This window comes from Aethalodelphis obliquidens, unplaced genomic scaffold (genome assembly GCF_003676395.1).
Source record: "Aethalodelphis obliquidens isolate GAN/ISIS:26980383/991018 unplaced genomic scaffold, ASM367639v1 scaffold2, whole genome shotgun sequence".
In the NCBI taxonomy this organism is placed as follows: domain Eukaryota; kingdom Metazoa; phylum Chordata; class Mammalia; order Artiodactyla; family Delphinidae; genus Aethalodelphis; species Aethalodelphis obliquidens.
Window position 1 is genome coordinate 20,593,824 of NW_020837946.1, and position 26,520 is coordinate 20,620,343.

The following is a 26,520-nucleotide window of genomic DNA, read 5'->3' on the forward strand; positions in this document are numbered from 1 at the left end:
GGTCCTTAGGGTCCCCATAGATCACATGAGGTTCCAAAAGGGATAACAGTGTTCCTGGTCGGGATTGGCAAGTCCAGTGGTGACGTCGGCTCCGATTCCTGGGCTGTGCCTGCTGGCACCAGTGTCCCTCATAACAGGGGGTCCCTCTGGTTTGTCACCCAGTCCCTCCAGGGATGCGGCCCTGACCAGTGGAAATACCCCTTTCAAAGAACCTGGAGGGGAAGGATGACTCCACTCTGCCTACCTTCCCTCTGACAACCCCACACCAGGACACTTCAGGCCTCCAGGCAAGATTTTCAGACCTAGCTTTCCTCCGCAGTGCCAGTCTCTGTAACTCACTGCTGCCTACAATGCTGCTGCTATGACTGTCCCTTCGAGCAAGTACACACACACACACACACACACACACACACACACACACACACAGCTGCCCGGGGCTAACAGTGTAACTGAAGGAAAGTGGCCACTTCTTCACCCTGTGACGAAAGACAGTCACTCCGCCAGCAACAGAAACACTACATTAAATCCCCTTCCCCAGATTTTTAGGGGGGAAATTCAGTTTTTCTTTTCTTTCTTTTTCTTTTCAGTCACCACCCATCACTGGCCACCCTACACTAACGCCCACCCCAACACATACATGCGAGAGAGAGAGACAGAGAGAGACAGACAGAGACAGAGAGAGACAGAGAGAGACAGAGAGACAGAGAGACAGAGACAGAGAGCGCGCGCGCGCGCGCGCGCGCGCACACACACACACACACACACACACACGTTACTTGGTCACTCAAAAACCAGCAGCCAGCCATTTCCCAAAGCTAAGGAAGAATTTCTTGGGCACTGTATATATCCAGTTGGCTAATAAGAAAATACTTCTCCCTCCAGCCTGGGCCTTGGCTAGTTAAGGGGTGGGAGGGACCGGGAGACGGGTTACTCCGTATTGTATCCACCGTGCTGCGAAGAACTCTCCTTCACTCGCCCCCCGCCTCCTGCCCGCTCTGGGCAGTCCGAGCCCCGTTCCCCGCGGCCCTTTCTCCACTCCGGGAGAGGAGGGCGCTGTTCGGGCGGCGAAGGGGAGCCCCCGTGTGTCTAGAAGGCCTCTCCCCACCCCCACCCCGTGTGAGTTTGTACTCCTTGGCATCCTTGCCTGGGTTGGGTGTTGGGGAGCTCAAATTGCAGCTACAAACTGGCTGGCAGCCAGGGGCCGTCTATTTAAAAGCGCCTGCTCGACCGGAGCCCGTAGTCTCTTTGGAAACTTCTGCCGGGGAAAAAGAGCTAGGAAAGAGCTGCAAAGCGGTGTGGGTTTTTTCCTTTTTTTTTGTTTCTTTTCTTTTTTTCCTCCTTTTCATCACCCCCTTCTCCGTTTGCACCCTGCTTCGGGCTTCACGCAGAACCTGCGAATTTCGAAGAGGTGCTGGCAGAGTGGGAGAAAAGAGGTGTTAGGGGCTTGGATTTGGTCTTTTTTTTTTTTTTCCTCTATTTCCACATTTTCCCCCCACCCTCGCGGCTGCAGCCTCCGCCTTTTACCTGTTCCGAGGCAGCCGCGCGCCGCTGGCAGCTGAGGGTTAGAAAGGAACCGGGTGCACTTTGAGATTTTAAACAATAATTTTGAAGACGAATCTATTTTTCTCCCCCCGCACCCCCTCCTCCACAGCCTCCGATCTCATTATTCCGGTGGTGGTTTTGGGGTGAATAATTTTTGGCCCCAGGGGTTGTTCTGACCAGGTCAGGCTTGGGGAGGGGTTGTTTCTCCCGCCTCCGATCCCTCTGCGTGCACCTGGCGCTGCTCTTTTTTCCCCTACCTGTTGCAAGTCCGTAATCTTTGCAACTGAGACTTGCTTGCAGGCACCCCAGCCCTCCATCGCTCCCTACATTTTGCAGTTGTCTGGCGGAGGCCACCTGCTCTACCTGCCAGAAATTTTCAAAAGAAAAAACAATTCTCCGCGCGCCCTCTTGGCCCCCTTCTCCCTTCATTCTCGCGCTCCTGCCCCGCCCCAGGTAAAGGGGGAGACTCGGAGAAGATGGTGCTCACCGCGGTCCTCCTGCTTCTGGCCGCCTGTGCGGGACCGGCCCAGGGCCTGGGCTCCTTCGTGCACTGTGAGCCCTGCGACGAGAAAGCCCTCTCCATGTGCCCCCCCAGCCCCCTGGGCTGTGAGCTGGTCAAGGAGCCGGGCTGCGGCTGCTGCATGACCTGCGCCCTGGCCGAGGGGCAGTCGTGCGGCGTCTATACTGAGCGCTGCGCCCAGGGGCTGCGCTGCCTCCCCCGGCAGGACGAGGAGAAGCCGCTGCATGCCCTGCTGCACGGCCGCGGGGTTTGCCTCAACGAAAAGAGCTACCGCGAGCAAGCCAAGATCGGTGAGCACGCTCAGTGTGCCAGGCAGCTATGCGGCGCACGGGCGGGGGACACGGCACAGGCTGGCCCGGCGCGCTCTGCCCAGCAAGTGGCTTAGAGCCTGGGTGCATCCCGGGAGGAGGGCGGGGAGGGTCCTTGCCCCTCGGGATTGGAACCCTGGCCGATCCTGACCCGGGTTACTGTCTAGCCGAGGCTCTCCCTGTTTTCGCTTCTTTTCCTCGCTCCTGCCCACACCTCCTCCACCCCACCCCTCCCCCCTCGACTAAACACTGACTCTAAGATCCTATTCGGTCTCCAGGTCCAAATCCCCAGGTACTGAATCTCCAGTCCGAAAATGTACACCTTACATTATTAACTCCCTCTCCACCACCCCCATCTACCCAATATGTTGTGGGGTGGGTTTGTTGGGTTTTTTTTTTTTTTTCCTGAACTTGAAAAAAAATAATGTCTTTTGTTAAAATATTGCTTTAACTGGGGACCTGGAGAGAGAGAGGCGTCACCGGTCTTCTGTGGTAATTACACCTTTGCCCTTCCCAGCCCCCTACCCACCCCCCCCAGTCCCTCCTTGACGTTTCTATTCTCCTACCCCACCAGACACACACGCACACTCACATGCACACATAACACACGCACGCACGCACGCACCCTTGGTAGCTAATGCCTTTTGGGTGGGGACTTCGATGCCCCTCCCACGTGCACACCCATTGCTCTTGACTCGATCGGATTGACCGTGGTCAATTATACAACATACTGAAATGCAAAATACCGTTTTTCCTCCCTGGAAGGGAAAGATTACTTTAGCCAAGCTCAGAGGCGGCGGGAAGGTGGTGAGGCGGTAAGTGGGGGAGGGCGGGAGTGATGGAAAGAGATAAGAAGGAAGGGTTTGGTGTTCCAGGGCTGGTGTTTGTCCCCGAATCTAACTCCTTTTCCCGTGCCCCAATTCAGATTTTACCTAGGAAGAAAGGTGGATACAGGGTTGGGAAGCCAGAAGAGGCATGAAATTCAGACATCACAGCTCCCCCGCCAGTGCTAATCGCCCACTCTCCCGCGTTGCCCCTCAAGCTCTCAAACCAGATCACAAGTGGGCGTGGTGTAAATGGAAGAGGGGCCCTGGAAACGCAGAATGCAAAATTAAGGGGGCGGAGACGGAAAAGCCAAGCTCCCGGAGCCTCCCCTCCGCCTCCAAGTAGCCCCGCCTCCGGGTTGCCCCGCCCCCAAAGTCTCAGTGCCAGGAGTCTCGGGCTTAAAAGATTGACAGAGCTCTACTTTTCAATCAGAACAGTTCTGCGCCCCTTAGACTGGGTTTCCTTTTGGAAAGTTACTTGATCTTAAATTTTTAGCAAAAGTTTAATGAACTCTACACAAGAGTCTGGGTTCTGAGACGTCGTTATCGGTCCTCTCCCAAAGGGGTTCAGACTTAGCTAAATAATGTTTATTCTGTGTAGTATTTTATTACTGGGACAATGCTCTTCTTACCTCCTATCCCCTTCCATTACGAGCACCCCAACGTGAGTTTTCTTAACTGCACACTACAGACACTGTCATGTAAGAAAGGAGTGCGTTGGCGCTTGAGAAGAGGCGGGAGACCTTTCCTGGGTTCGACCTGGATGCCCACAAACCCTGCAGGTTTTGCCTGTCGCAGGAGGCCGTCCCTCCAGCTTTGCAAGAGGTAGTCTTTCTCCAGACTGCAGCCTGCAAAAAGGGAGAGAGAGCAACGTGCAGGCCCCAGAGGCCCCAGAGGCCGGTTTGTGAAGTTATTTTTATTAAGAGCCACTTTTCAAAGGCGGTCCCCCTCGCCTTCATCTTGTGGGATGTGGATTTGGAAAAGCTTAGCACGGGGTGGGGGGTGGGGTATGAATCGATTTCCTGGCTTGGAAGCGAGCGCTCTGGGTAACAATCCGGTCACATCGAAAGCATACAAGCTATCGCTCAGCCGCCTTCTGGCCCCATTTTTATTTGCCCAACCGTATGGTTGGTGTGATGTGGTTGGTGTGGAGGTGCCCGCGCGCGCAGCTGCTGGGAGAGCAAACGGGCGCATCCAACTTTCCAGTTCAACCCAACACACACACACACACACACGCTTTTGTCCCAAGCAAGATGACTTTTAGACTTCTCTGCAGCCCCTTCCTCAGCCCCCACCTTCAAGGTGCCTCTGGACCAACACGGAGCAGCCTTCCTCCCCCTCCCGCATCCCCATCCCCATCCCTCTGGAAGACTCCACCCGCCTAAAGCAGGTGCCTAACCCACTGTAGTCGCTGGATGGCTGCCCTTGACCGGTGGCCGGAGTTGACGCCTTCCTCCCGGATGGATGGGATGGGAGTGGGCTCTCCTGGCTAGAGCTTTTCAGCCCGAAAACCACTGGGTGGGTCCCCCAAAAGTTGGAGATGGTGCAGCGACGGTACTTAAAGTAAGCTCAACAAACAGAGAGAGGGAGGAGAGTGTCAGCTCCTTTAGGCAAAATTACTGCCCCCTGACACTCCACCACCACTCCTCCCTACCGATACCAGCAGTGCGAACTTGGATTTGCCCCAAATTTAGATACAGACATAGATGATAATATACATATGTACATATATCAAAAAATATATGGAGAGAGAGAGATTTAGGGGGGTTTTCCAACCAAAAAAAAAAAGTGCATTTCTAGAATCAGAAATGGGGAGCTGAGGAGAGCGAGATGGCAGGCAGCCAAAGCTTCTGGGAGGAAGAGCGGAGGGCGGGAGGGGACTGGTGTTTTGCTAGGTGCGTTGCTGAGCAACGGGAGAGGGCGTCCGCCCGCGAGCCTGGTGCCGGGAGCGCTCCAGGCCCTGCATTTTATTCTGGCCAGTTCAGGGGCAAAGATAGATATAGAAACAGAGGGCAATGTGAGGGAGGGCTAGAGGGAGGCGGGAGACAGGAGTTATTTATTGGACCGAGCTCAATAAATATGGGCGAGCTGGGTCGAGTCAAGGAAGGACCGAGCTTTGCTCTCAGCTTTGTTTGGAGAAGGAGCCTTGCGGCTTTACTGGCGCACATACTTGCCCGGGTCTGGAAGATCTCTCTTGTGCCTGTGAGATATTAAGTTTGGGATACAGGGAGAAGTGGGTTCTGGGTTTCAGTTCTGTCATTTAGAAATAAGAGAGGAAGAACAGAAAATATGCTTCTGGGAAAGAAAGAAAAATTACCTAAATAAAAATGAATTCCGCCTTTGCTTCTTTGAGGGGTTTGGCCCTCCAGCACCCTGGCTTCCATTCTCAGCCTGGTCCAAATGCCATGTTGAAATCAAGTTCCAGAGTTAGGTTTATTGGCCAAATTTTTGTCTGGGTTGAACAAGATCACGGAAAACTGAAGGAGACAGATTCCTTTCCCACCCGTATCCCCTCCCTTTGAAACAAGTCTTTAAGAGGCTGGCTGTGCCCTGAGCCAACCAAAATGGGAGCTGGGAAGACAAGAGAGGGTGCTTTTAACTTGACTTTTCTTGCCTTCCCCCTCCCCTCCCTTCCCCCTCTTTCTGCTTTGTCAGTTCAGACTGGAAGAGCAAGCACAGTTGGCCACAGTGAGAGCTCATTTTCTTTCCACTTCTCCCCCTACCCTCCCCACCTCCACCCTGACCCCTTTCTTATCCCTCCCTCCCATCCCACCCCCTTCTCCATGCCCCAACTCCAAGGCCTTCCCCTGAGGGCTTCAGTTTTAACTTGGAGCAGCTGTGCGTTAGTCCTGGGGCTTGGATTGGATTTGAGCAGGCAGGTGGGCTTGCAGCTGCAGAGGGGGGACCAGCCTGACCTAGGAGCCAGAGGTCACCATGAGGGTCACGGCAAAGGGCATGGGAGCAGGAATCCCAGCAGAAACCCTGGTCCCCTTAATGGGGAAGGGGGGGGTGGGGTAAGGGGGAAGGTGCTAACAGGAAAAGAAGGTGATTTTTGTTATCTAAAGTTTTTACTTTGTACCTGAGCAGTGTCTTTGAAACTCAGTTATTTAATGTATGGAAAATAAAATTTTGGAGAAGGGCCACCACACTCCAGGTCTATTGCCTCCAGAAATTGGAAGAACACCGTAAACAGACCAGGTACCAATGAGGTCCCACTGGAAGCAGAAGTGAAGAGGGAGGAGGCTGTTTGGTGAGCTTTTGTTTGAGATTTTGTTTTGCATTTTTACTATGGTAGGTCCAAAAGTTGCAACCCCCAGAGACCATCCTTCAAATGTAATCTGGACATATGTTTTCCAAAAAATAAGATTTATTACATATCTGCAGGAAGAAATAAGCAAATTAAAAAAGCCAGTTCTAAGCTTCTGGTCCCCTCTCCCCATATCCACAGAATCCCCCATTCTTGTTTCAAGCTCCAATTCTTGCCATGATATCTGTTATGATGTCTTTTTTTTTTTTTTTTCCTTCTTAAATATAAATCCAGAGAAGTGACTGGAAATCTCTATGAGAGGCAAAGTAGCCTTTCCTGCCTGGCCACTCAACTTAGCTAGGTCCGAGAGTCTCTCCAGGAATTGTCTGGGTGTTGGCCAAAGAATGCTACAGCTGGAAGGAACCCGCAGTGATCATGGCATCATGGCAGTCAAGGCCCTCATTTTACAGATGAGGACTCTGAGGCCCTAAGTGCAAGTCACTAGCCCAGAATTAGGCGCAGGGTTAGAGGCAGAGCCAGGGTGAGAACTCAGCCTTAGAATCGTGTTGAGCCTAGGCCTCCATTCTGCTCTCCCTGGCTTTCTTCCTTAAGTCACTAGGTCTCTGGCCTCAGTCTGGTCTAACCTGCAATGAGGTCTTTGGCAAATATTACCCGAGGCTGTCATCCCATAGCTTTGGGGGCGGGGGGGGGGGGGGGGGGGGGGGGGGGGGTTGTGAGGATGAAATAAGAACTCAGAACTGGGAGTGCTCCATTTGAGGGGAAGAAGTGAAGTGACGCCAAAGTGGAGAAGGCAGTACCCCTTTATTTGCAATCCCTCCCCGTTCTGTCCCTTTTTCTGCACGGTCTTGCAAGCAAGGCTGGCTTAAGCCAGTGGTTTGGGATGGGGGCAAGGAGGGTGGTGTGTTCAGTCAGGACTTCAGGTCCATGTGCCAAACCTCATTTCCTGAATGACAGGGAGCTGTCCTGATGCGGGCAGGCAGGCAGGCAGGCCCTCGCTGCTCCTTGGCTAGGCAGCGGTCCACAGTCTCCAAGGAGCCCACGGCACAGAAGTGGCCGGCTTCCCATGGCAACCAGCCTCCACCATCACGGGCTTCCATGGAGCCGCGCAGCAAGATGATGAGATCTGAGCTCGGGTGGGGTGGGATGAGGGTGAGGGAGTGATTGGGGGATTTGCGCATCAGAAGAAAAAGAGAGAAAACCACATGCCACAAAAGTTGTTAAGGAAGAGAGAGAGAAGGTCACCGGGTTTTTGAACGTAGTCAGGTATGTGGGAGCTCTTTCAGAAAGAGAGGAGAGGAAACCCTCCAGATTACAGCTTGGGGCCTCACGTTGATCTGAGGAATTGCTGGGAGCCATCCTCATACATCCTGGTTGCTGGTGCAGCTCCTCCTTTGGGGGTTTCTTAAGAAGGAGGCAGATAAGGCTGTCTTCCCAATAGGTTAGACCAGCTGTCCCCAACGATTTTGGCACCAGGGACCGGTTTCATGGAAGACAATTTTTCTACGGACCGGAAGCAGGGGTGAGGGGGAATGGTCCAGGCGGTAATGCCAGTGATGGGGAGCGGCAGGTGAAGCTTTGCTTTCTCCCTGCTCACCTGCTGCTGTGCGACCCGGTTCCTAACAGGCCACGGACCAATATCGGTCTGCGGCCTGGGGGCTGGGGACCCCCGGCTTAGACCACCAGGTGAGCCCTGGGGGGTGTTTTAAAGTAAATAGGTTATCTTATTTTTGATCCCTCACTTAAACCATCAGAGATCAGCCCTTCTCTTACCAAATCCTGAAGCAAAACCCAGATTGAATTTGCACTCAGAACCTAGCCTCATATGACCTCTGCTGGTTTGCAGAGATGTTTTACATGGGCCCCTATTATCCTGAACTGGGTAGATTGTACCATTACAGCTGTACTGGGGAGCTGCTCCCCAGTCTCCCTGTCACCTCAGTGAAGATGGCTCTCCTTCCACACCCTTTAGAACAGCACTGTCCGACTGAAATATAATACAAGCCACATACATATGTAATTTCAAACTTTCTAAGAGTCACTTTTTTAAAAAAAAAAAAGGTAAAAAGAAACAGGTGGAATTAATTTTAACTGTATGTTTTAACTCAACATACCCAAAATATTATAATTTCCATATATACTCAAAATAAGCAATTATAATGAGATATTTTACATTCTTTCATGTTAAGTCTTTGAAATCTGAAGTGTATTTTACATTTACAGCACATCTCAATTCAAACACCAAATTTTCATTGGAAATACTTGATCTGTATTTTTAGTTTTCATAAGATTTACAGTTGGAAAAGTAGATTCGTATACCTGAGTTGCCCTAAATATACTCAAAAGTTTTCCAATAACCAAGGATATTTTTTTAATTTAAATGAAATAAATCTTAAAATTCAGTCCCACTAGCCACATTTCAAGTGCCAAAAGCCACATATACCTAGTGGCCACCGAACTGGACAGGGCAGAGGCCACCAGCAAGCCCCTCCCATACCTGAGAAGGGAAATACTGTCTCTACTCTCCTCCTGCCCCGAAGAAGTCAAAAAGGAAAAGAGTCTGAGCTTTAATTGCCAAACAGGACAGACTCCCTTGTTTGACCCCTAGCAAGTCTCTCTTCTTAGGGGAACCAGGGTTGGGAGGGGAAAAAAAAAAAAAGTGTTCAAACCATCCGCTCCCTGCCGCCCCCTTCTGGTCATACAGGACTTTTCAGGGAATTTGGCTACTTAATTGTGCTGTTCTGAATGGGCCGTGATAAGTCACCAGTGGGAGTGTGGCCAGGTCGGAGAAATGGTCCCTCACTTCCTGCCTCTCCTCATCTCCCCTTCCCCCATTCAAGGCTGCCCCCCACCTCACCCCTCCATTACCTTCTGGTTTGGGGTGTATATAGGAAAGAGATAGAGACGTTTCTACTGAGCATGTGCCTTCCCCAAGTCTAGAGAGATACTGGATGGCTGGATATACTCATCTTGGGAGCTGCGCATAAGTGTGTATCTCTTATGGGTAAATTTATCACCAGCTGCCGCCCAGGGATCAAGAAATGTGTGCCAGAGTCATGGCCCTGAATCCTAGTTTGTCCCCGGGGAGAAAAAATAAGGAGGATCCTTCCTTTACAGTGGAGGATGTGCGAGTGGGACCCCAGCCTTTCATTCTGGGCAAGTGTCACCAACTTGACACCTGCCGTATCTACACTGCGGAAAGGTGGTGGGTCACCTTTTCTCTCTCCATCTTTAGGTAAAAAGACCTAGTGCCTTAATGCAGCATGAAGGAATGGGATTAGACAAAGGACAGACTCCCAGGCTGAGTTCTCTAAGTGGGAAGCAGTCCTCAGAAGCTCTTGGGCAAAGCCCCTCTCACCTGAGGTTGGCAATCAGTCTCCCCAGAGATGAAGGTAGAGCCATCACTTCCCAGCAGACCTTTCTTCAGTCCAAGGCACCTGAGATCTTGTGATCTACAAGTAGGCACCTGTCAGCCACATATCACAGCAACCAGATTTTTAGTTGATGATGGGAACAAGGGAGGTGGGAGGCAACAGAGACCTACCAAGGCAGAGACCTACGCTGAGAGTTCATTAGCACGTAGCAGCTCATAGAATCCTCACAACCCTATGGAGAAGTGGCTGTTGTCATCCTCCCCATAACTCAGATGAGAAAACTAAGGCAAGGAGAGGAGAGGAAGCAACTAAGAGAGGTCAAAGTACACCTGCACCAGGATTTATTGAACCACGGTTAGCAGCCCCATCTTCCTCCCAAGAAGGATGACTGAAGGTCAAGGGCTGGTAGTCTGGCTCCTGACTCTGTTTCTTTGCTTTGCTCTATGGTGTCTTTATTTCTGTGCTCAGGATAGAGATGTCACATACCCACGTTGGTTTTCCTGGCCTGAAATGGCGGGGGGCTGTACAGGAGCTCAGGGGGCTAAGCCTGTTGCTCTCTCTGTCCAGTCACTAACTCTCTGAATCTGCTCCCCGCCTCTGCCATGTACCCCAGGTCAGCAAGGCTCCCCTCCAGTGTCTTTTTGCAACTCCTCCCTTCTTGCAACGGGTTCCTTAGGGTAACAGTCGTTTGGGTTTCTTTTCCTCTTGGGAAGTCAGTGTTCCTTCCCTTCTCAGCCCATAATTCAGGTGAAGAAGAGCCCAGAACATGCATGTCTGTTACTAACCACAGAGGAAAAGAAAACAGAGTCTTCCAAGAGAGACTGGGGCAAGGTAGGCTCTGGTCAGTGATGTTACGGGTAGGAGCGGGGACGGGGCAGCTCCCCTGGAAGGCTCTGCAGCCCTCCCTACTGCCCCGTCCCCTTTTTCTTTATGCAAAGGCACACACAGTGTAATTGAGTCTCTTGGCATCTGCAGCTGGGAAATGGTCAAACTTCAGGAGACTGAGACACGTCTCACATCTTTTTAAACAGTGAGCAGCTGATCCAGCATTTTCGCAGAAGCCTTACGTGTAGCAAAGAGCAGGAGACTGCAGGTTGGCTAGGAAACAAGGCCAAGTGGAGAGGAGGCACGGAGAATCCAGCCATACCCAGGCATGGATCAGTGCCCTCGGATGAGCTGCCCAGGGGAGTTTTCGGCAGTGATGGAAGTGTCGTCGATCTGCGCTGTCCAACACAGTAGCCACTGGCCACATGTGGCTGTTGAGCAGCAGAAATGTGGTTGGAGCAACTGAGAAGCTGAGTTTGTGATCTGACTTAATATTTATTCATTCCAACTGTATTGGACAGCACAGTCTTAGATCAAAGAAGCCCAGTAAATCCAGGGGACCCTACTTCTTCCCGCTCCTGTGAGGCTCACCTCCCTGCCGCCTTGTTCCCTCTGCAGCAGCTCCTGTGTTTAAAGGCAGGTGCATGGGTGACATGACCCCTCAGGGTATCCACTGAGCTCTAACATGCCGCAGCTGGCATTACAGAACTGCTCCTAGACCTCCTGCGCTGTCTCGTGAGCAGATTCACGCATCTCTCCATTTAAAGATTATTGAAGACCATAGGCTGGAGAGACCAAGATAAATGACAAAGTTCTCCCCTTAAGAAGCTTACTGTTTGAATTCCACAGAGGGAGCTAGAATGAGAGGCAGTGGAAACCCAGCTCCCCTTTTCATTCCTTGTAGAGAGATTCTGGGTGAACCCCTCTTGTCTTCTGGCTAGGAAAAGAGACTACTCCCAGGTCCAAGTGGCCTGGCAAAGCCCCACATCCTTCCTGAGCTGCACGTTCCAAGTACACCTCAGCTTCTTCAATTTCCGTAGGCAAAGTCACAATATCTGGTCCACCCATTTTCTCTAAGTTTGATTATGAGGTCAAGATAGTGTGGGAAACAAACACCAGGCTGGGCCCAGGCTGTTAATGGTGCCAAGGTAGGACTCACAGCCCTAGGGTGGAAGGTTCGATTGCAGGAAGCAGAAGGTCCCCAACTGGACCCGCCCCATCGCTGGGCTCGGGGAGCAGGTGGGATGAGAAGGCTTCCTAAGAGCAAGTACCTGGTCCTGCTGCTAAAGCACCCCGCGCCTGCGGGAGAACTACAGTGAGAGGGCGGGTTGGAGACCGTGGTGGGGCTTGGGGAGGGAGCATGCATTGGCACTTGTGCTGTGAGGAGCAGTGCCCGCCCTGGGATGCCTCTGGGTCCACACTGGCTGGGCCTGCACCCAGACACACTCAAGGTTCACTGGGGGAATTCCCTGGCGGTCCAGTGGTTAAGACTCAGCACTTTCACTGCCGGGGCCCTGGTTCAATCCCTGGTTGGGGAACTAAGATCCCACAAGCTTCATGGCGTGGCCAAAAAAAAAAAGGTTCACTGGGACATGAGGATGGCACAGTCCTCAGGCAGGTTTTCGTGTTGCCCTGGGGAGTGGATGTTGCTGCATCAGTGTGAATGCACAGCGCCTTATGAAGGAAGGAGAAACTGAGTTGCCCACCCTAACACTGCAGGGGCTGGGAGCATCAGAGAGCCCGGGTGGCAGGACTGGGGGCAGAACAGAGCAGAGAATCACATAGTTATCCAAAGGTAAATATCGGGACAATATGAGAAGCCTTGCTTCCTTAGTTGTTGGATAGATCATGGAGTTAAAGGGCCCTGCCTCAACAGCTTCCCAGAGGAGGGAACAATAGTGAACATTCCCTTGCCCACTCTCTGCAGAATCCTTTCAAAATAACATCTAGAGATAGGAAGGGAGGTCCTCGATCTGTTTCCCTTCTTTCCCTGACCGTGTTTCAGGTGCAGATTAAAGAAACAGCAGGGGGTTACACACTGATAGCATTGCCCCCGCCCCACACCTGCCTTCTCCACCCTGACCCCCCGTGGGTCCTTCCCAGTCCGTGCATGTCCATCTCCCTGACTCTTTCCATGCATGCCGCATACACACAAAGAGGGGAGGATTGGGGTGGTTGTCAGAGAAGTAGGGGAGGGAGGCACACAAATTCCAGATTTTAAAATTGTTTACAGTCCCTACAAGGAAGCCCCACGGACGTGTTCTGCGGCCATCGGTCTCCTCCGCCACCTACTGGCCGTGTGGAGGTATTGACATGCTGGTCGACTGGGTTCCAGAACCTACTGCATTGCTAAGTTCCCTAGATTGCAGGGTAACTTCACCAGGAAGTCCTCCCTTATATCCCACCTAAATCCCTTCTGCAACCTTGCTCCATTTTCTTTGGATGCAACAGCTCAGGAGCTGCCAGTCTACTTGTGCCTTCTTGTTTTATCTAAAACTTAAACCCTTCCAAAATTGCAAGCCTATTTATGACTCAGCTACAAAGCAGCTGAGTAGGGCTAGTTGGCTCTGGCATCCCAGCTCCAGTCTTACTTTCCAGCCCTTTAATCTTCATGGCTCTGCCCTGGCTCCGCTCCAAGTTTCCACTGTCTCTCTGGAACCTACAGGTGACCACAAGACCCTGATTAGTATCTTTGATACTCGACTCTCCCGCTGCCTAAGTAATAGGTCCCATGGGGTTAAGTGGCACTGAAACCCGGGAGGCACATCAAAACTTTAAGTCTGCCCTTCAGAAACAGCCAAAGAGACTGCAAACTGGGGAGGGTACGCCCTCAGGAACCCGGCCTTGGTGAGGCCAGGGGAAGGACAGAGGGTTTGCAAAAGTACTTTGAGTTCCTTAAAGAAGGCACTTCGTTCTCCAGTATCAACCTTGCTTAGTCTCAAAGCTAACACTTTTGGACATAAGACCAAGAGAGGTCAAAGTAAATTGCCCCAAAGTTTCCTGAACCATTGTTAACAGCCCTATCCTCCTCCCAGGAAGGGTGAGTCAAGGTTAAGGGCAGCCACAGCACTTCTCAAAGATCCTAAAATATGAAGAGTCTTGAGAAGGGCTGCTGACGCTGGGGGAGGGTGGGCATTAGCCAATGTACTTCCACGACCACCAAAGCCAGAGAGAGAAGCTCCGTGAGAGAAGGTGAAACGGCATCTGGAGGATCACATCCTCTGACCAAAGGGACAGGGGGCCCCCAAAACAGGTGACCAGAAGAAGGTGGGTGGCACTCCCACCCCAGATATCTTTAAGAACCGCTGGGATGGGTGCGTGTACTTGTGGACACAGGGACGGACGATTGGAGGGATTCGGGGAGCTGGAAAAGCCAGCCACTGGGAGTAAGCAGCCCCGGGGACCTCTCCTGGTGAAGAGCCCAGATCCACAGGTGCCCCTGTGGACAGTCTGCTTTCCCTCTGGGCCAGGCCAGAGCAGCCCCCAAAGGAGATGCTCATCCTTCCTCCATGCGTCCCACACCCAGCCCTCTCGCCCTCCTCCCCTCCCTTCACCTGGTTACAATCTTGATTGGGGAAGGCATGTGGCCATGCACACCCAGAATGCTCCCAGCCTTTCAATGGCAACCATCTCTTGCCCTCTCCCCTCCCCCACTGCTCAAGCGAGGGTCAGAGTGCGTGGGGATGCCCAGAGAGTCTGAGTGAAGTGTCAAGTCACTCAGTAAGATGTGACTAGGCAATGGTTCGTTTTTCCTCTCCTCACCCCCTCCCTCAAGACCTGGGCCTCAGGTTTGGGCCTGAATTACTAGATAACAGAGCCCTAATCTTTCACTTTGCACAGAGTCCCCCACATCAGCTTGCTCCACCCTGCATCCCACCCCCATCCTAGCTAATCCCACAACCAGGAAAAATTGGTTTATGCCAAAAACATCACTCTGTTAGCTAATCTCCGGAAGGCTCCATTCCACCTGCCAGGTGCATCACCTTGTTGACTTATCATCCCGGTGGGTTTTGATAGAGTCAGAGCACAGGGCAGGACATGCTGGGAAGAGGGAGTGAAAGGCCGGAAGGGGACAGGGATCCTGGTACTGAATTTTGTTCAGGGAGAGCCTGCCCACTGCTTTGTCATTTGCTTTCTCACACCTTCTTCTCCAGAAACTACTTCCCTTCCTCTCCTAAATACCCAAATCAGCCGCCACCCAGGACACTGCAAACCTCTGGAGGTGTCTTTAGGGTGGGGCACTTCCCTGCCCGGGACTTAAGGACTGGATTACCTATTTGATTAAATCTGACAAATCCCGAGCCAAGAGACAAACAGGTGCTTGGGTGCTTCCTGCCACCTGCCATCCTGACCAGGTTAGGCCAGGCCTCCACATGACTCTCCTAACACACACCTGGAACTTCCCCCGGGGCTGAAATCTCCTGCCCCGGGGACACCAAACAGTGTCCTCTCACAGAACTGCTCCCTCCCTGCACCTCTCCTCGACACCACCTCCTCAGATTCCTCTCCTTCTATGTCCCAACCCATGCCTTGCCATCTCAGCTCCGGGGCAGCCCGGTGAGAGCAGCGAGGGTGGACAACCGGATTCTTCTTCAGTCTATTTGAGTTATTCAGGGTCACCCCCAAAGCCCTATTTTCTTTTTCTAGAATTTGAAAAGAAAAGAGGGCAGTGAAGACAGGGTTCCCTGCCCGCACCCCCCCTGCCCTACACCTGCTCTCACCCTGGGCATCCTGCCCACCTGGGAAGAGCAATCGAAGACCTCCTGCCCTGGGTCTGCCTAGGCTGGTGAGATCAGGGCGCTGAGAGGAGGGACCCAGAGAAGGGCGCCTGTGAGATGAGAATTTCATGGAAATCTGTGAACCAAGAAAAGGCCGGAGGCTGGAATGAACAGATCGACAAATAAATGAACAAAGTCCTAGTTCTTTAAAGGTCATAAGTCAGCTAAATATAGACTGTCACCAAGTCACTGCTATATATAACCACTCCACCCGCAGCCAGCAGTCTGCCTCTCTTGGCCTGGAGCTGAGTTATGTCCCAGCCTCCCAGGGCACAGAGCACAGAGCCAGCTCTGAGAAGGAAGCAAGGCCCCGGGCTTCCACGTCACCCCCAGCCGCCGGCACTGATCCCCTCCAGACCCCACATTTCTGGCTTTCCCGGCTCCCCTCTTCCTGTTCTGCCTGATGGTCCCACCCCCCTGCCCATCCAGACACCCCAGGACCCTCCTGCCCTTGGTTTCCCGGCTCCAGATATATCTCAACTCCAGCAGTTCCGAAAACACTAAAGGATGGACTTGGCCTCTTGGCCACGTTCTGGCCATCGCCTACTTCCCCCACAGCCTAGGTCTCCAGAATGTGTTCTTACATCACAGCCCCGCCTCCGGCCACCACCCCATCTACTTAGCCAGCCCCCCAACAAGCAAGCCCCTTCCCACAGCCCTCGCCCTCCCCGTCCCCAGAATATCCTCTCCCTCCTGTCCGACGTCCCCTCCTGTATCAGCCTGACTTTTCCAACACTCTCCTACCCCATGAAGTTGCCCCGGATTTCCCACCACTTACACGAGTGTCGACTCGTGCCCTGGTTCTCAGTTCCCTGCTTTCCCCAGTTTGGACGAGTCCAGGAGGGCAGAGAGCCCGTGCCCTCACCCCAATCCTTCGAGCCTCGGGCTCTGCACGGCTGGGCCTCAGCCCCCTTCTCCCTGCAGAAAGAGACTCCCGCGAGCACGAGGAACCGACCACCTCCGAGATGGCGGAGGAGACCTACTCGCCCAAGATTTTCCGACCCAAGCACACCCGCATCTCCGAGCTGAAGGCCGAGGCCGTGAAGAAGGACCGCAGAAAGAAGCTGACCCAGTCCAAGTTCGTGGGGGGAGCTGAGAACACCGCCCACCCCCGGGTCATCTCTGCGCCTGAGATGAGACAGGAGTCTGAGCAGGTGAGTCTCAAGGATTCTCTCCCCATCCGCCTCTGCATCCACACCCCGCAGCCTCCGCCACCGCCCCAGCTTTCCACCTTAGCCCGCGTCTAAATGAGCGTGCGTGCCAGCACTTTATACGCCCAGGGGGCGCGGCAGGCGAGGCGGAGGGAGACCTTGGGTGGCAGGTATTGGGGACAGAAGGCGGTTACTCTCCGTACAGACCCTTTACCACGCCCCCCCCCCCCATACCCCAGCCATGCTTTCTGCACGTCCTGGTGGTTCCCGCGGGTCCTGGCACGCCTCTCACCCCTCCTGTCCGCACACAGGGTCCCTGCCGCAGGCACATGGAGGCTTCCCTTCAGGAGCTCAAAGCCAGCCCGCGCATGGTGCCCCGCGCCGTGTACCTGCCCAACTGTGACCGCAAAGGATTCTACAAGAGAAAGCAGGTACGCCCCGTGCTAAGCCCCAGGTTCAGGGCACTTGCCAGAAACCTCCACCTCTAAATGCCTGGATTTCTGTCATTAACAACACTTTGTCCCAAACCTCCAAAATCCTTGCCCCCGTCACAGTCGTGATTGTCCCCATTCCCTCCTACACTATAATCTACTGACGTTTTAATGATTCACCTTACATACATGAATTCATCTAAAAAGGAAACTTTCTATCACTGTGTCACGTCAGACGTTGGATGTGTTATTTTCTGATAGGCACACATAAATATATACATATACATGACTCTAAAACGTTTTAACCACATACCACTTGAAACCATTTAGTGTCCCATTCACAGCCAGGCTACCCTTTGGGCAACGGCTGATTAAGCAGTCATGTGAGCCCGTTAAGGAGTACACATTACCTTAGGGTAGTGATCTCAGACTTCCTAGGGCATCAGTATCACCCCGAGGTCTTGTTAAAACACTGATTGCTGGTCCCACCCCAGCGTTTCTGATGGTAGGTCTCGGGCAGACTCTGAGAATTCGCATTTCTAACAAATGCCCTCCCAGATGACTCTGATGAGGGCATCCCTCCTCTAGGTTAGGAGTCAAGAACCAGACAGCGTTGCGTGAGTGCTTGGCTCTCCTGTTTACTAGCTGTGTCCTCTTACCCCAGTTAGTCAATGTCTCTGCCTCCAGTTTCTCATGTAAGATGGAGAATAATTTTACCTATTATTCTCACATGATTATGAGGAATAATGGACTAATCTTTATAAAGTACTTAGAACAGTACCTACAATATAGTAAGTGTTAGGCGGTGCCTTGTAGGTGATACAGCTATACAAGTGATGCCTCCTATTACTACGATTATTTAACAATTTAATTTATCATCATTTTCATCATCATGATCATGATCAGGTTATATCATTCTCTGGAAAATACCAAGTTGGAGGACCCTGAATGGGTGACATGAAACAAAGTCGTAAGAGCTTGCCTAGGGAAGACTGCCTAAATCAGCACTTCCCCCCCCCCCCCCCCCCCCCACCGTCCACCCATGCAGTGTGGCCATCAGAACCCCCAGGGTTGGGTACAGCTCCCTCAACTCTCCGGGGGTGAGGATCTGTCTTGAGGCAGGGAGGATGAAGGGCCAGGCAGGAGCAGAGCCTCGGGGTACAGCCATCCTCACTGCCTGTCACTCTCCCACCCCAGTGCAAGCCTTCCCGTGGCCGCAAACGTGGCATCTGCTGGTGCGTGGACAAGTACGGGATGAAGCTGCCAGGCATGGAATATGTGGACGGGGACTTTCAGTGCCACACCTTCGACAGCAGCAATGTTGAGTGACGCGTCCCCTCCCCATCTTTCCCTCACCCCATCCCACCCCCCCAGCCCCGACTCCAGCCAGTGCCTCCCTCCACCCCAGGACGCCACTCATTTCATCTCATTTAAGGGAAGAAAATACATATATCTATCTATTTGAAGAAACAGGACCTCGGAATCTCTGGCAAGGTCTCAACTTTGAAAACGGCAACAACGGAGATGCACAAAGCTAAGGAGACACCCCCCCCCTTTAAAAAAGTTTTTCTTTTTGAGGCAAGTTGAATGAACAGGGAGGGCAAGAGAGGAAGAACAAGAGAAAGAAAAGGGAGGGAAGCAGATGTGTGTGAGAGAGGGGAAGACTAGTAGTCACAAGAAGGAAAAGCAGAGCGTGGGCCGGAAGCAGCCGCCTTTACGTCCAGCCCCGGCCCGAGGTGGGGAGCCGCTTGGGCAGAGCGGGTGCAGCCCCAGGTGTGGCCTTCGATGACACCCTTGGAATTTGCCCAGTTAGGATGGGTCACAGGGGGAGAAAGGAAAAGACAACAGGCGTCAGTGCCTCTCCTGGATCAATCTCCGCCTGCAGCCAGCAGCTTGCACGGCTCGACGGGTCCTTCCTCTCCTCCCACCCCGACACTGTTCTCTCTCCCTCAAATTTACAAAACCTAAAATGCATTCCATTCCTCTCAACACACAGCAAATTCATAACTGAGTGATATTAGACAGGTAGGTGTCCCTAAGTGGATCCATGAATGTGAAGTATGTGTGCATATTTCACTCCCCCTGCAGACTCTGAGAAATCAATCCACACCCCCAAGAGTGGGAAGATGGGTTCTTCCAGGGCGGCTAAAACTCTGCGCTGAATGAAGCCTGTAGTTTCAGCCCTTCGTTGCATCCAGTTCGCAGCTAGCACAGCCTTTGTGGGGGAGGATAGGCTGGAAAAACAAAAAGTGGGCTTGTATTTATCTACAAGGCTCCATATAGTATTATATAGGCATATAAATCTATTTTCTTGATTTTTTTTCTTTCTTCCTTCCTTTCTGTCAAAGGTTTGCATTAACTTTTCCAAGTAGTTCCTCTGGGGGCATTGAAGAGCGTCCTTATTCTGGGAAAACCAAGAAAACCCATCTTCTTGTAATACAACCCATAATGCCTGCCTCCCATGAGCAGCGGCAAACTCAACCCTTTGTGGGACACAGTGTTGGATTTTTTTCGTGATTTCCCATGTGTGTGTGTTCATGTACCACCAAGCCAGGTGGATGAGCACACCCAGCGGTGAACCCACCGAGCTCCCCAGGACATCCCATTCACCTTTAGACCCTTGGGAAGTCACTGTCTCTGGACTCCCACACCCAGTGAACCCGATAGGTCCAAGTTCGACCCCCTGGTCCTGCCCAGCCTTTTTGTTTCATCTGGACAGAGCCTGCCTCTGGAAAGCCTCTTTCAGCCTTTACGCTGGCAGAGCAGGAGAGAGACTGAAATGAGAGACGGCAAAGAGGGAGATGGAGGTGAAAGGTTTAAATATGGGGAAACAGTAAAAGTGATTGTTCAGGCCAGAGTAGATGAAGCGAGGGGCAGAGAGCTGGAGAGACAGGGGGCTGACTGTCCCGCTCTAGCTTTGGAGCGAAGCGACAGAAAAGAGAACAAAGCCAAGAGACACTTCCCTGGGTCCCCACCTGATAATGCCTCTGGAATTTAAGGGGAAGGAGAGAGGAAGATGGGGGAACAGGTTGTAAGAGAGAAATGTGCTTAATCCAGGCCTTGGATCCAGGGAAGGTGGGTAACTTTCGATGGGTTCTAGACTGTAGCGGCTGGACAGAAACAGGATCAGTAGAGACCAGCCATAGTTTGGAAGGGACAAGCCTATGTGCTCACCTGCCCACCTTCACCCTGCAATAAGGGACTGAGGCCAGAGAGGGTTTCAAGCTCTTCATCCACTCCGGCCAGTTCTGGCTTCCGTCCTGGGGTGGAGGATGGCGGAAAAGCCCAGGACAAGCGGGGAATGTGTGTTTGGGGGGTGCTGTCATTTGACAGCCAGACTTTGAACCAAGAAAAATCCCATCCTCCACGGACTCCCCCCAACAAGTGGGCGGCCCTGGGGCTGCCCTCTGAGGATGGAGATCGCCGGCCAGGAGAAGGGTCTTGGACATGGCAAAGGAGACCCTGTCTCGCTGTGAACGCAGCTTTCTCCACTCTTTCCTGATGACATGACGCCGTGGAGACCACACCAGCATCTAACTTGGGGACGGTGAAGAGGGATAGCTAAGGAGCAAACACACTCCAGCTAGTGGAAAGCCTGCAGCTGGAACTTGGGGGGATGTCTCCTGCTTCCCTGGCCAGGACGGTTGGCTGGGATGGAAGAGGCAGTCGATCTTCGCAGGACAAAGGGCCTGAGGGGTTTGGCAGCCGTGAGGACTTCCCCGACCTGCTGTGTCACCGTGCCCCAGCTCTCTGCGCAACTGTCCACAAGCGCCCGATTCACATTTCAATGTCTTAGGCCAGTATCGTCAGCCTTTCTCACTTCACTGTTCTTTCCGCCCATTCTTTCTTTGCATCTTCATCAGTCGTCTACCTGGGATCTACCGAGTGGATACTGGGGGGTCATTTCCCCTAAGAAAAGACTGAACCAGGGATTTGCAGAGCTCTCCCCACCCCCCGAGGCCTGGACCTGGTTCCTGGTTCCTGAGAGGGGCTGTCTTTTCCTCCCGCTGTTTACTGGACTTTGAAGGGGCCTGTGCTCCTTCCATCGGCTCTTTGCCGTCAGCCGTAAGGTGGGGGATTGGGACCTGCTTTAACGCCACCCGTCTCTTCAGGCCTCCAAAGCTCACACTGACTAACCCAAACCTGTGAGTCTCTCTCTCGTGCTTGCAGGGAGGACGGGGCGGGGGGAGGACTCTGGTCAGCTGGCCACTCCCTAGAGGATGCTGGACCTTCAGACAGAGGGAGGTCTGGCCTGAGCCCAGGGTGGGAGCCCATGGGGAAGCAGACATTGAGGAAGGTGAGGTGGCGGGAAGGCAGGTGTGGTGAGCTCCAGCTGTGAAGTCCCGGAGCAGGGACCTTCTTGACCCCAGGCTGCCTGTTGGCCGCTGTCTGCTCACCCAGAGGCCTTAGGCTCTGGGTTTTCTATGGCCTCAAGTCTAAACGTTGGCCCACTGCGCCAACAGGAGGTCTCTCCCCATCCCCCTTTGACTCATGCCTCGCTCTGGCAGTGAAGACCTGTGTCCGCCTCTACTGCCAGGTCACTTAGGGAGGCCTAGCCAGGACTGATTCCCCCTGCCCCTAGAGCTGCCCCACGCACAGGGGCAAAGCAGGGCATCTGGGACGGAAGAGACTCGAAAGTTTCTCGGACAGCCAGGCCTGGACAGACAGGCCTGGAGACATTTAGCCCCCACACGGGGGGGAGGATGGGAGGCCCTGTGTGGTCCCATCCCTTGTCCCCTCGCCCATTTCCCTATCACCACCTCTGTGGTCTCCATGGTAACCCAGCAGGGCCAACCTCCTCCGGGGAGGCGGGCCTGGACCACCACTCTCCCACTGCCCAGCTCGTCAGCAGCCACAGGGCTACCAAGCAACTGCCCAGCCCCCCTCCAACTGGGGCAGTGCCCCCCACTCCATCCACTTAGCCCCCAAGAGGGATCCAGCTCAGATGACAATTGCAGAGAGGAGTGGGCCAAGGAGAAGCAACCCTCTGGTCTCGGAGAGGACAGATTTGGCTTCCAAGAGAAAGGAGGCTCTATTTTGAGAGGTAGTGGGCCAAGGGAACAGAGGTTACCGGCCAGCAACCTGGGCGTTGTACTGTCTTTATTTTTAAAACCACTAAAGTGCAAGACTTATTTTGCACTATTCTCCACTTTTTTTTTCTCATAGGCTTTTGGTGTCTTTTTATAAACATACTTTCTTGGTTTTCTAATGGAATATATAGTTTAGCCATTTCCACAGACTCTGGCCTCCTCTCTTTAACTTTTTTTGGATGGGAGAAAGGGGAGGTGAGGGGGGTCAGCCGCCCTGCACCCGTTCACCCCGCCTCTCTGGTCCTCGGCCACCAGCCTGAGTCCCGGACCGTCCACCACCAGCATCACACAGTAGCCCACACGGATAGACAGTTGTCAGACAAGATTCCTTCAGATTCCGAGTTGCCTACCGGTTTGTTTGTTTTTTAGTCAGCAATAACCACAGCACATATTACTGTAGTTCTTTATAATTTGACATACATACATACCATAGCGCTATTCTCTCCTCTTTTTTTGTTTTCAACTTTTTTTTTGTTAATAAATGCTCATAATCTTTACTGGTGAAAAGGATGAAAAAAAACAAAAAACCAACAAACAAAACCTGTTTGTGGAAAAAAAAAAGAAAAAGAAAAAGCGGGGGGAAAAAAATCACCTGAATGTGGAAGAGCTCGCCTCCTGTTTAGTGTTTTGTACGTAAGGAAATAAAAAACGAGAAAAACAAAAAAAACAAAACAAAAAACCTGAGGATCTCACGTTTTATTAAAAAAGTGAAGATTGCTGTATACTATTTATTCAACTTATAATTTATGTTACTCCTTGATCTTTGTCTTTTGTCGTGACAAAGCATTTATTTAATAAAGTTATGCATTCAGTTAGCCTGCGTCACCTTCCTCCGAGGGTCCAGGGAAGGTAGGCGAAGGGAGAGAGAGGACAGAGGGAAGGAGAGAGGACCAGGTGGAGGCAAAACCAGGGCCTGCTCCCTCCAGAGGGGCCCCCAGACCCAAACCCAGGTGCCCCCTTCTCCATCTCTCGGAAACCCTTTCAGTGAGTTCCCTACACAAGGCGCTTAGGCGGGAGGGTGGTCCTGCAGTTCAGCAGCGTTAGCACTAGGACTGTTATCATTTTTACCATCTAATCTCAGCTCCCGCTGCTAAAGAAAGCGATCTTAATCAACTCCTAAGCAAATGATGGGTCTCTTCTCCTCAGAGAGGACTTTAAGGAAGGCAATGCTAGAATGTTCCTCTCAAGCTCTCAACTCCTGGGAACCTCTGGCAGAGGTGAATCCTACCTCCTGCTCTTGCCCAGCACCCCGTTGCCATTTCCACCCGCTGAAGAGGAAAGTTATGAAATGGCTAGTAACTCTGATTTCAACCCTCCAGCGGCGTAAGGACCACAATTCCTACACTGTTCTACCATCCGCCCTTCCTTCCTCCGGCCGCTTCTCCTCATCTCCATGTCCCCTCTTTACCTGCGAGCCCACAGCAGGGCACTGCCCTTCATGCACCCCCCTGACCACCTCCAACAAGGGCCTCCATCCATGGGCACAGCAAGGGGACAGAGTTGGGGGCATCTCCACTCTGCCCGACCCGGACACCCCCCCCCCCTCCGGTGCCCTGCCCCGTCCGAGTCACATGGCAAAGCAGAGACATTGGGAGTGTCCCTGCCTGGCAAGGGGCTGGCCTGTCATTGGGCATGTGTCCTTCGGAAGCACCACTGAAGCTCTCTTCCCTGAGACCACTGGGCCCGTACACAGCTTTGCAGATGTGCAGTCGTTCAGCCAGCGCCCTGACGGCAGAGATTGGAGGGTGTGACAGCTGCGTTGGGAGGCCAGAGACGGACCGGCCTTCCTCACTTTCCTGGGCGGGAGTGCTGATGAGTTGTGCTGGGCGGGGACAGGAAGAGTGGCACGCAGGAAGGCCGTGTGGTCCAGGTCAGGCCACATGGCATCACCTGCCCCGGGACTGTCTCCTGGCCTCTCCGCTGGCAGCTGCTCATCCACGTACTGCCTGGGGTGCGTGGGGGGCAGGAGGGGGCCAGGATTCTTCTCAGACTTGCTCCCCCTTCAGGGCCCATGCCACCCCCAGGCCCACCCCACCATGCCCCCTACTCCTCCAACCCTCACCTCCGGACATCCCGCTCAGGTACCCACGTCATTTGGGACCTGGCTCCGGGCTGCTGTGCACCTGGTCCCACCCCCTCCCTATACAGTTCATCATTGGGACCCAGAGCTGCTGACCACATGTTTACCCGGGGGGCCTTGGGAGCCGGTAGGACTGGGCTGGGGCCTGGGGTCACTCTCAACTCCACGGTCTCACCTCCATCCACTGAAGCCCCTCTCCGAGCCTGGGCGCCCTCAAGGGTTCCGCATGGCAAATCTGAAGATCCCCCTCTCCCATTCCAAGCACGGTCAACTATTCCAGTGAGAGAAATGGAGTGAGGGCGCTGCAACATCAGCGTTTTACTCAGTGGAGAACGAGAGCCTTTGGTCTCCCCTATTCTGCTGTTCGAGTCATCAACCCTCCCCGACTCTTCCCCGGGGATCCTGGAGCCCGTGGCTCCACTGTTAGCATCTACTTGTCTGGGTGCCACCTGCCCTGCAGCCCCTCGGCCCTGGATAAACCTCCCCTTGTCACTCCTGCACAGCCCCACTGTGCCCTGCTGGAGAAAGTCCCAGCATCGTGTGGGCTGACACCGCCACAGAATCCCCAACCTCCAGATCCTGCCTGGGGAACCTCCCAGGTTCCCCAACACACTCTCACGTTCCTCCTCATACTGCCTTCTCGCTATCAGAGAAAACCAAGACCCGCCTCTGAGAGCGTCCTATCTTCTCATCCCAACCCCTATGGAGTCAACCTCCGTCATGTTCTCTCCCACCTCCCCCATCAGTCCTCCTCTGTTTCCAAGGGACAGTCCCCTTCCTTCTCTCTCCCTGCCTGCTGCTTCCCCATCTCCTCCATCAACCATCCCCTCTCCTGCTGTGTAGGCAACAGAGGAGAGGGAGAGAAGGGGATGGGTAGGAAAAGTATCTCTTTTTTTTTTCACACACACACACTGTATTTTTTTTTTTTTTTTTTGGTAGGCGGGGCTCTCCCTGCTGTGGCCTCTCCCTCTGCGGAGCACAGGCTCCTGACGCGCAGGCTCAGCGGCCATGACTCACGGGCCCAGGCGCTCCGCGGCACGTGGGATCTTCCCAGACTGGGGCATGAACCCGCGTCCCCTGCATCGGCAGGCGGACTCTCAACCACTTCGCCACCAGGGAAGCCCTGTATTTTATTTTTACAAGAGATAAGTGAACTGACACCAAGCATTGTAAATGGATGACCACAACAGAAGCAGCAATGATTGCAATTACCAAACACGAAACACACTCATACTATGTCATGATATTGACATTCAGTCCAGGGATCCTCCACTGTAACAGCTCCTTTACTTTGCAGTGAAAATTGATTTGTATATTTTTTGCCTCTGAGTCCTTGTGGGATTTTTTTTTTAATTCAAACAGAAAGTCACAAAAATTATAATCATCCTCATCAGTTCACTCAGTAATTAATTGTTTTTTCATCTTGATCTTTTGTTAGCACTTTTATGAATTCATCAGTTTTCCATTAGAGTTCTGAGAATACTTATTCATTCAGTTCAGCAGTATACTCAGTTACCAGAAACCTGTACTTGTCAGAGTCTGGAAGAGTATCTTGTGCTTAGAGCCGATGGGACTTGTTCATGAACTGGATGTCGGGATGAGGGGAAAGTTGAGGATATCTTCTCCACTCAAAGTCCCCCAGACAACTCAAGTTCAAGGTGTCCAAAACTGAACTCGTACTGTAAGCTCAGATACTTCACCTGTCTTATTTCACTTTATACCTTAAAAGCACCAGTTCAAAACCCCGAACAAAATTTGAACTCATCTTCCCTCTTAAACTCTCCCCTCTTCATCTTCCCTCTCCATCTCTCTCCTCCCTTTGCTCTCTCAGAGAATGGCATCTACCCAATTGCCAAACCCAGCCCTCCTTAATCCCCAACGTCTAATAAGTCCCCAAATCTCAGGAATAAACGACTTCACCAACAGCTCTCCAATCTGACCGTTCTCAGCACCTGCCCTGCCCGGTTCAGACCACGCTCACTTCTCACCTGGATCACTACAGTTTCTTCCTGCCAGGACCTTCCATCCCCACCCGTGTCCTCCATGCTACACATCGCAGTCAGAGTTCACTTTCTAAAACACAGATCCAGTCATGTCGTCCTCTTCCTAAACTCCTTCCTTGACTCTGAGAGCATTCGGTCTTAAAATCCTTCATCAAGACACCCAAGGTCCTTCCTGGTGGGCCCTCCTCGCCCTGCACCTCCCATACCATAGGCAACCTCAGCCATCGGCAGGTCTCCATGTTTATTGTGTAGCTCACGCTGGCCCCTCTGTCTGAACCCCACCACACACACACACACACACACACACACACACACACACACACACACAC

The 26,520-nt window shown here is 52.8% G+C and overlaps 1 protein-coding gene across 2 annotated transcripts; it reads left to right on the top strand.

The window, feature by feature from the left end:
* The first annotated feature begins 809 nt into the window (after positions 1-809).
* Positions 810-22,186, top strand: IGFBP5 (insulin like growth factor binding protein 5). Of its 2 annotated transcripts, XM_027121924.1 has the most exons (5): positions 810-2,352; positions 16,361-16,590; positions 16,899-17,018; positions 18,216-18,338; positions 18,454-22,186. In XM_027121924.1, exons 1-5 carry the CDS (start codon positions 2,019-2,021, stop codon positions 18,481-18,483), a joined length of 837 nt encoding a protein of 278 aa, XP_026977725.1. In that variant the 5' UTR covers positions 810-2,018; the 3' UTR covers positions 18,484-22,186. The 2 variants fall into 2 exon arrangements, with proteins under 2 accessions (XP_026977725.1, XP_026977735.1); XM_027121934.1 differs by having other exon boundaries at positions 813-2,352; positions 18,216-18,566.
* Positions 22,187-26,520: the final 4,334 nt, after the last annotated feature.

Excerpts from the sequence above, each read along its gene's own strand:
- IGFBP5 (XM_027121924.1), top strand. The coding sequence starts at position 2,019 with ATGGTGCTCACCGCGGTCCTCCTGCTTCTGGCCGCCTGTGCGGGACCG. Across the intron at positions 16,591-16,898 it reads TGAGACAGGAGTCTGAGCAG|GGTCCCTGCCGCAGGCACAT; the intron begins GTGAGTCTCAAG and ends GTCCGCACACAG. Across the intron at positions 17,019-18,215 it reads GATTCTACAAGAGAAAGCAG|TGCAAGCCTTCCCGTGGCCG; the intron begins GTACGCCCCGTG and ends CTCCCACCCCAG.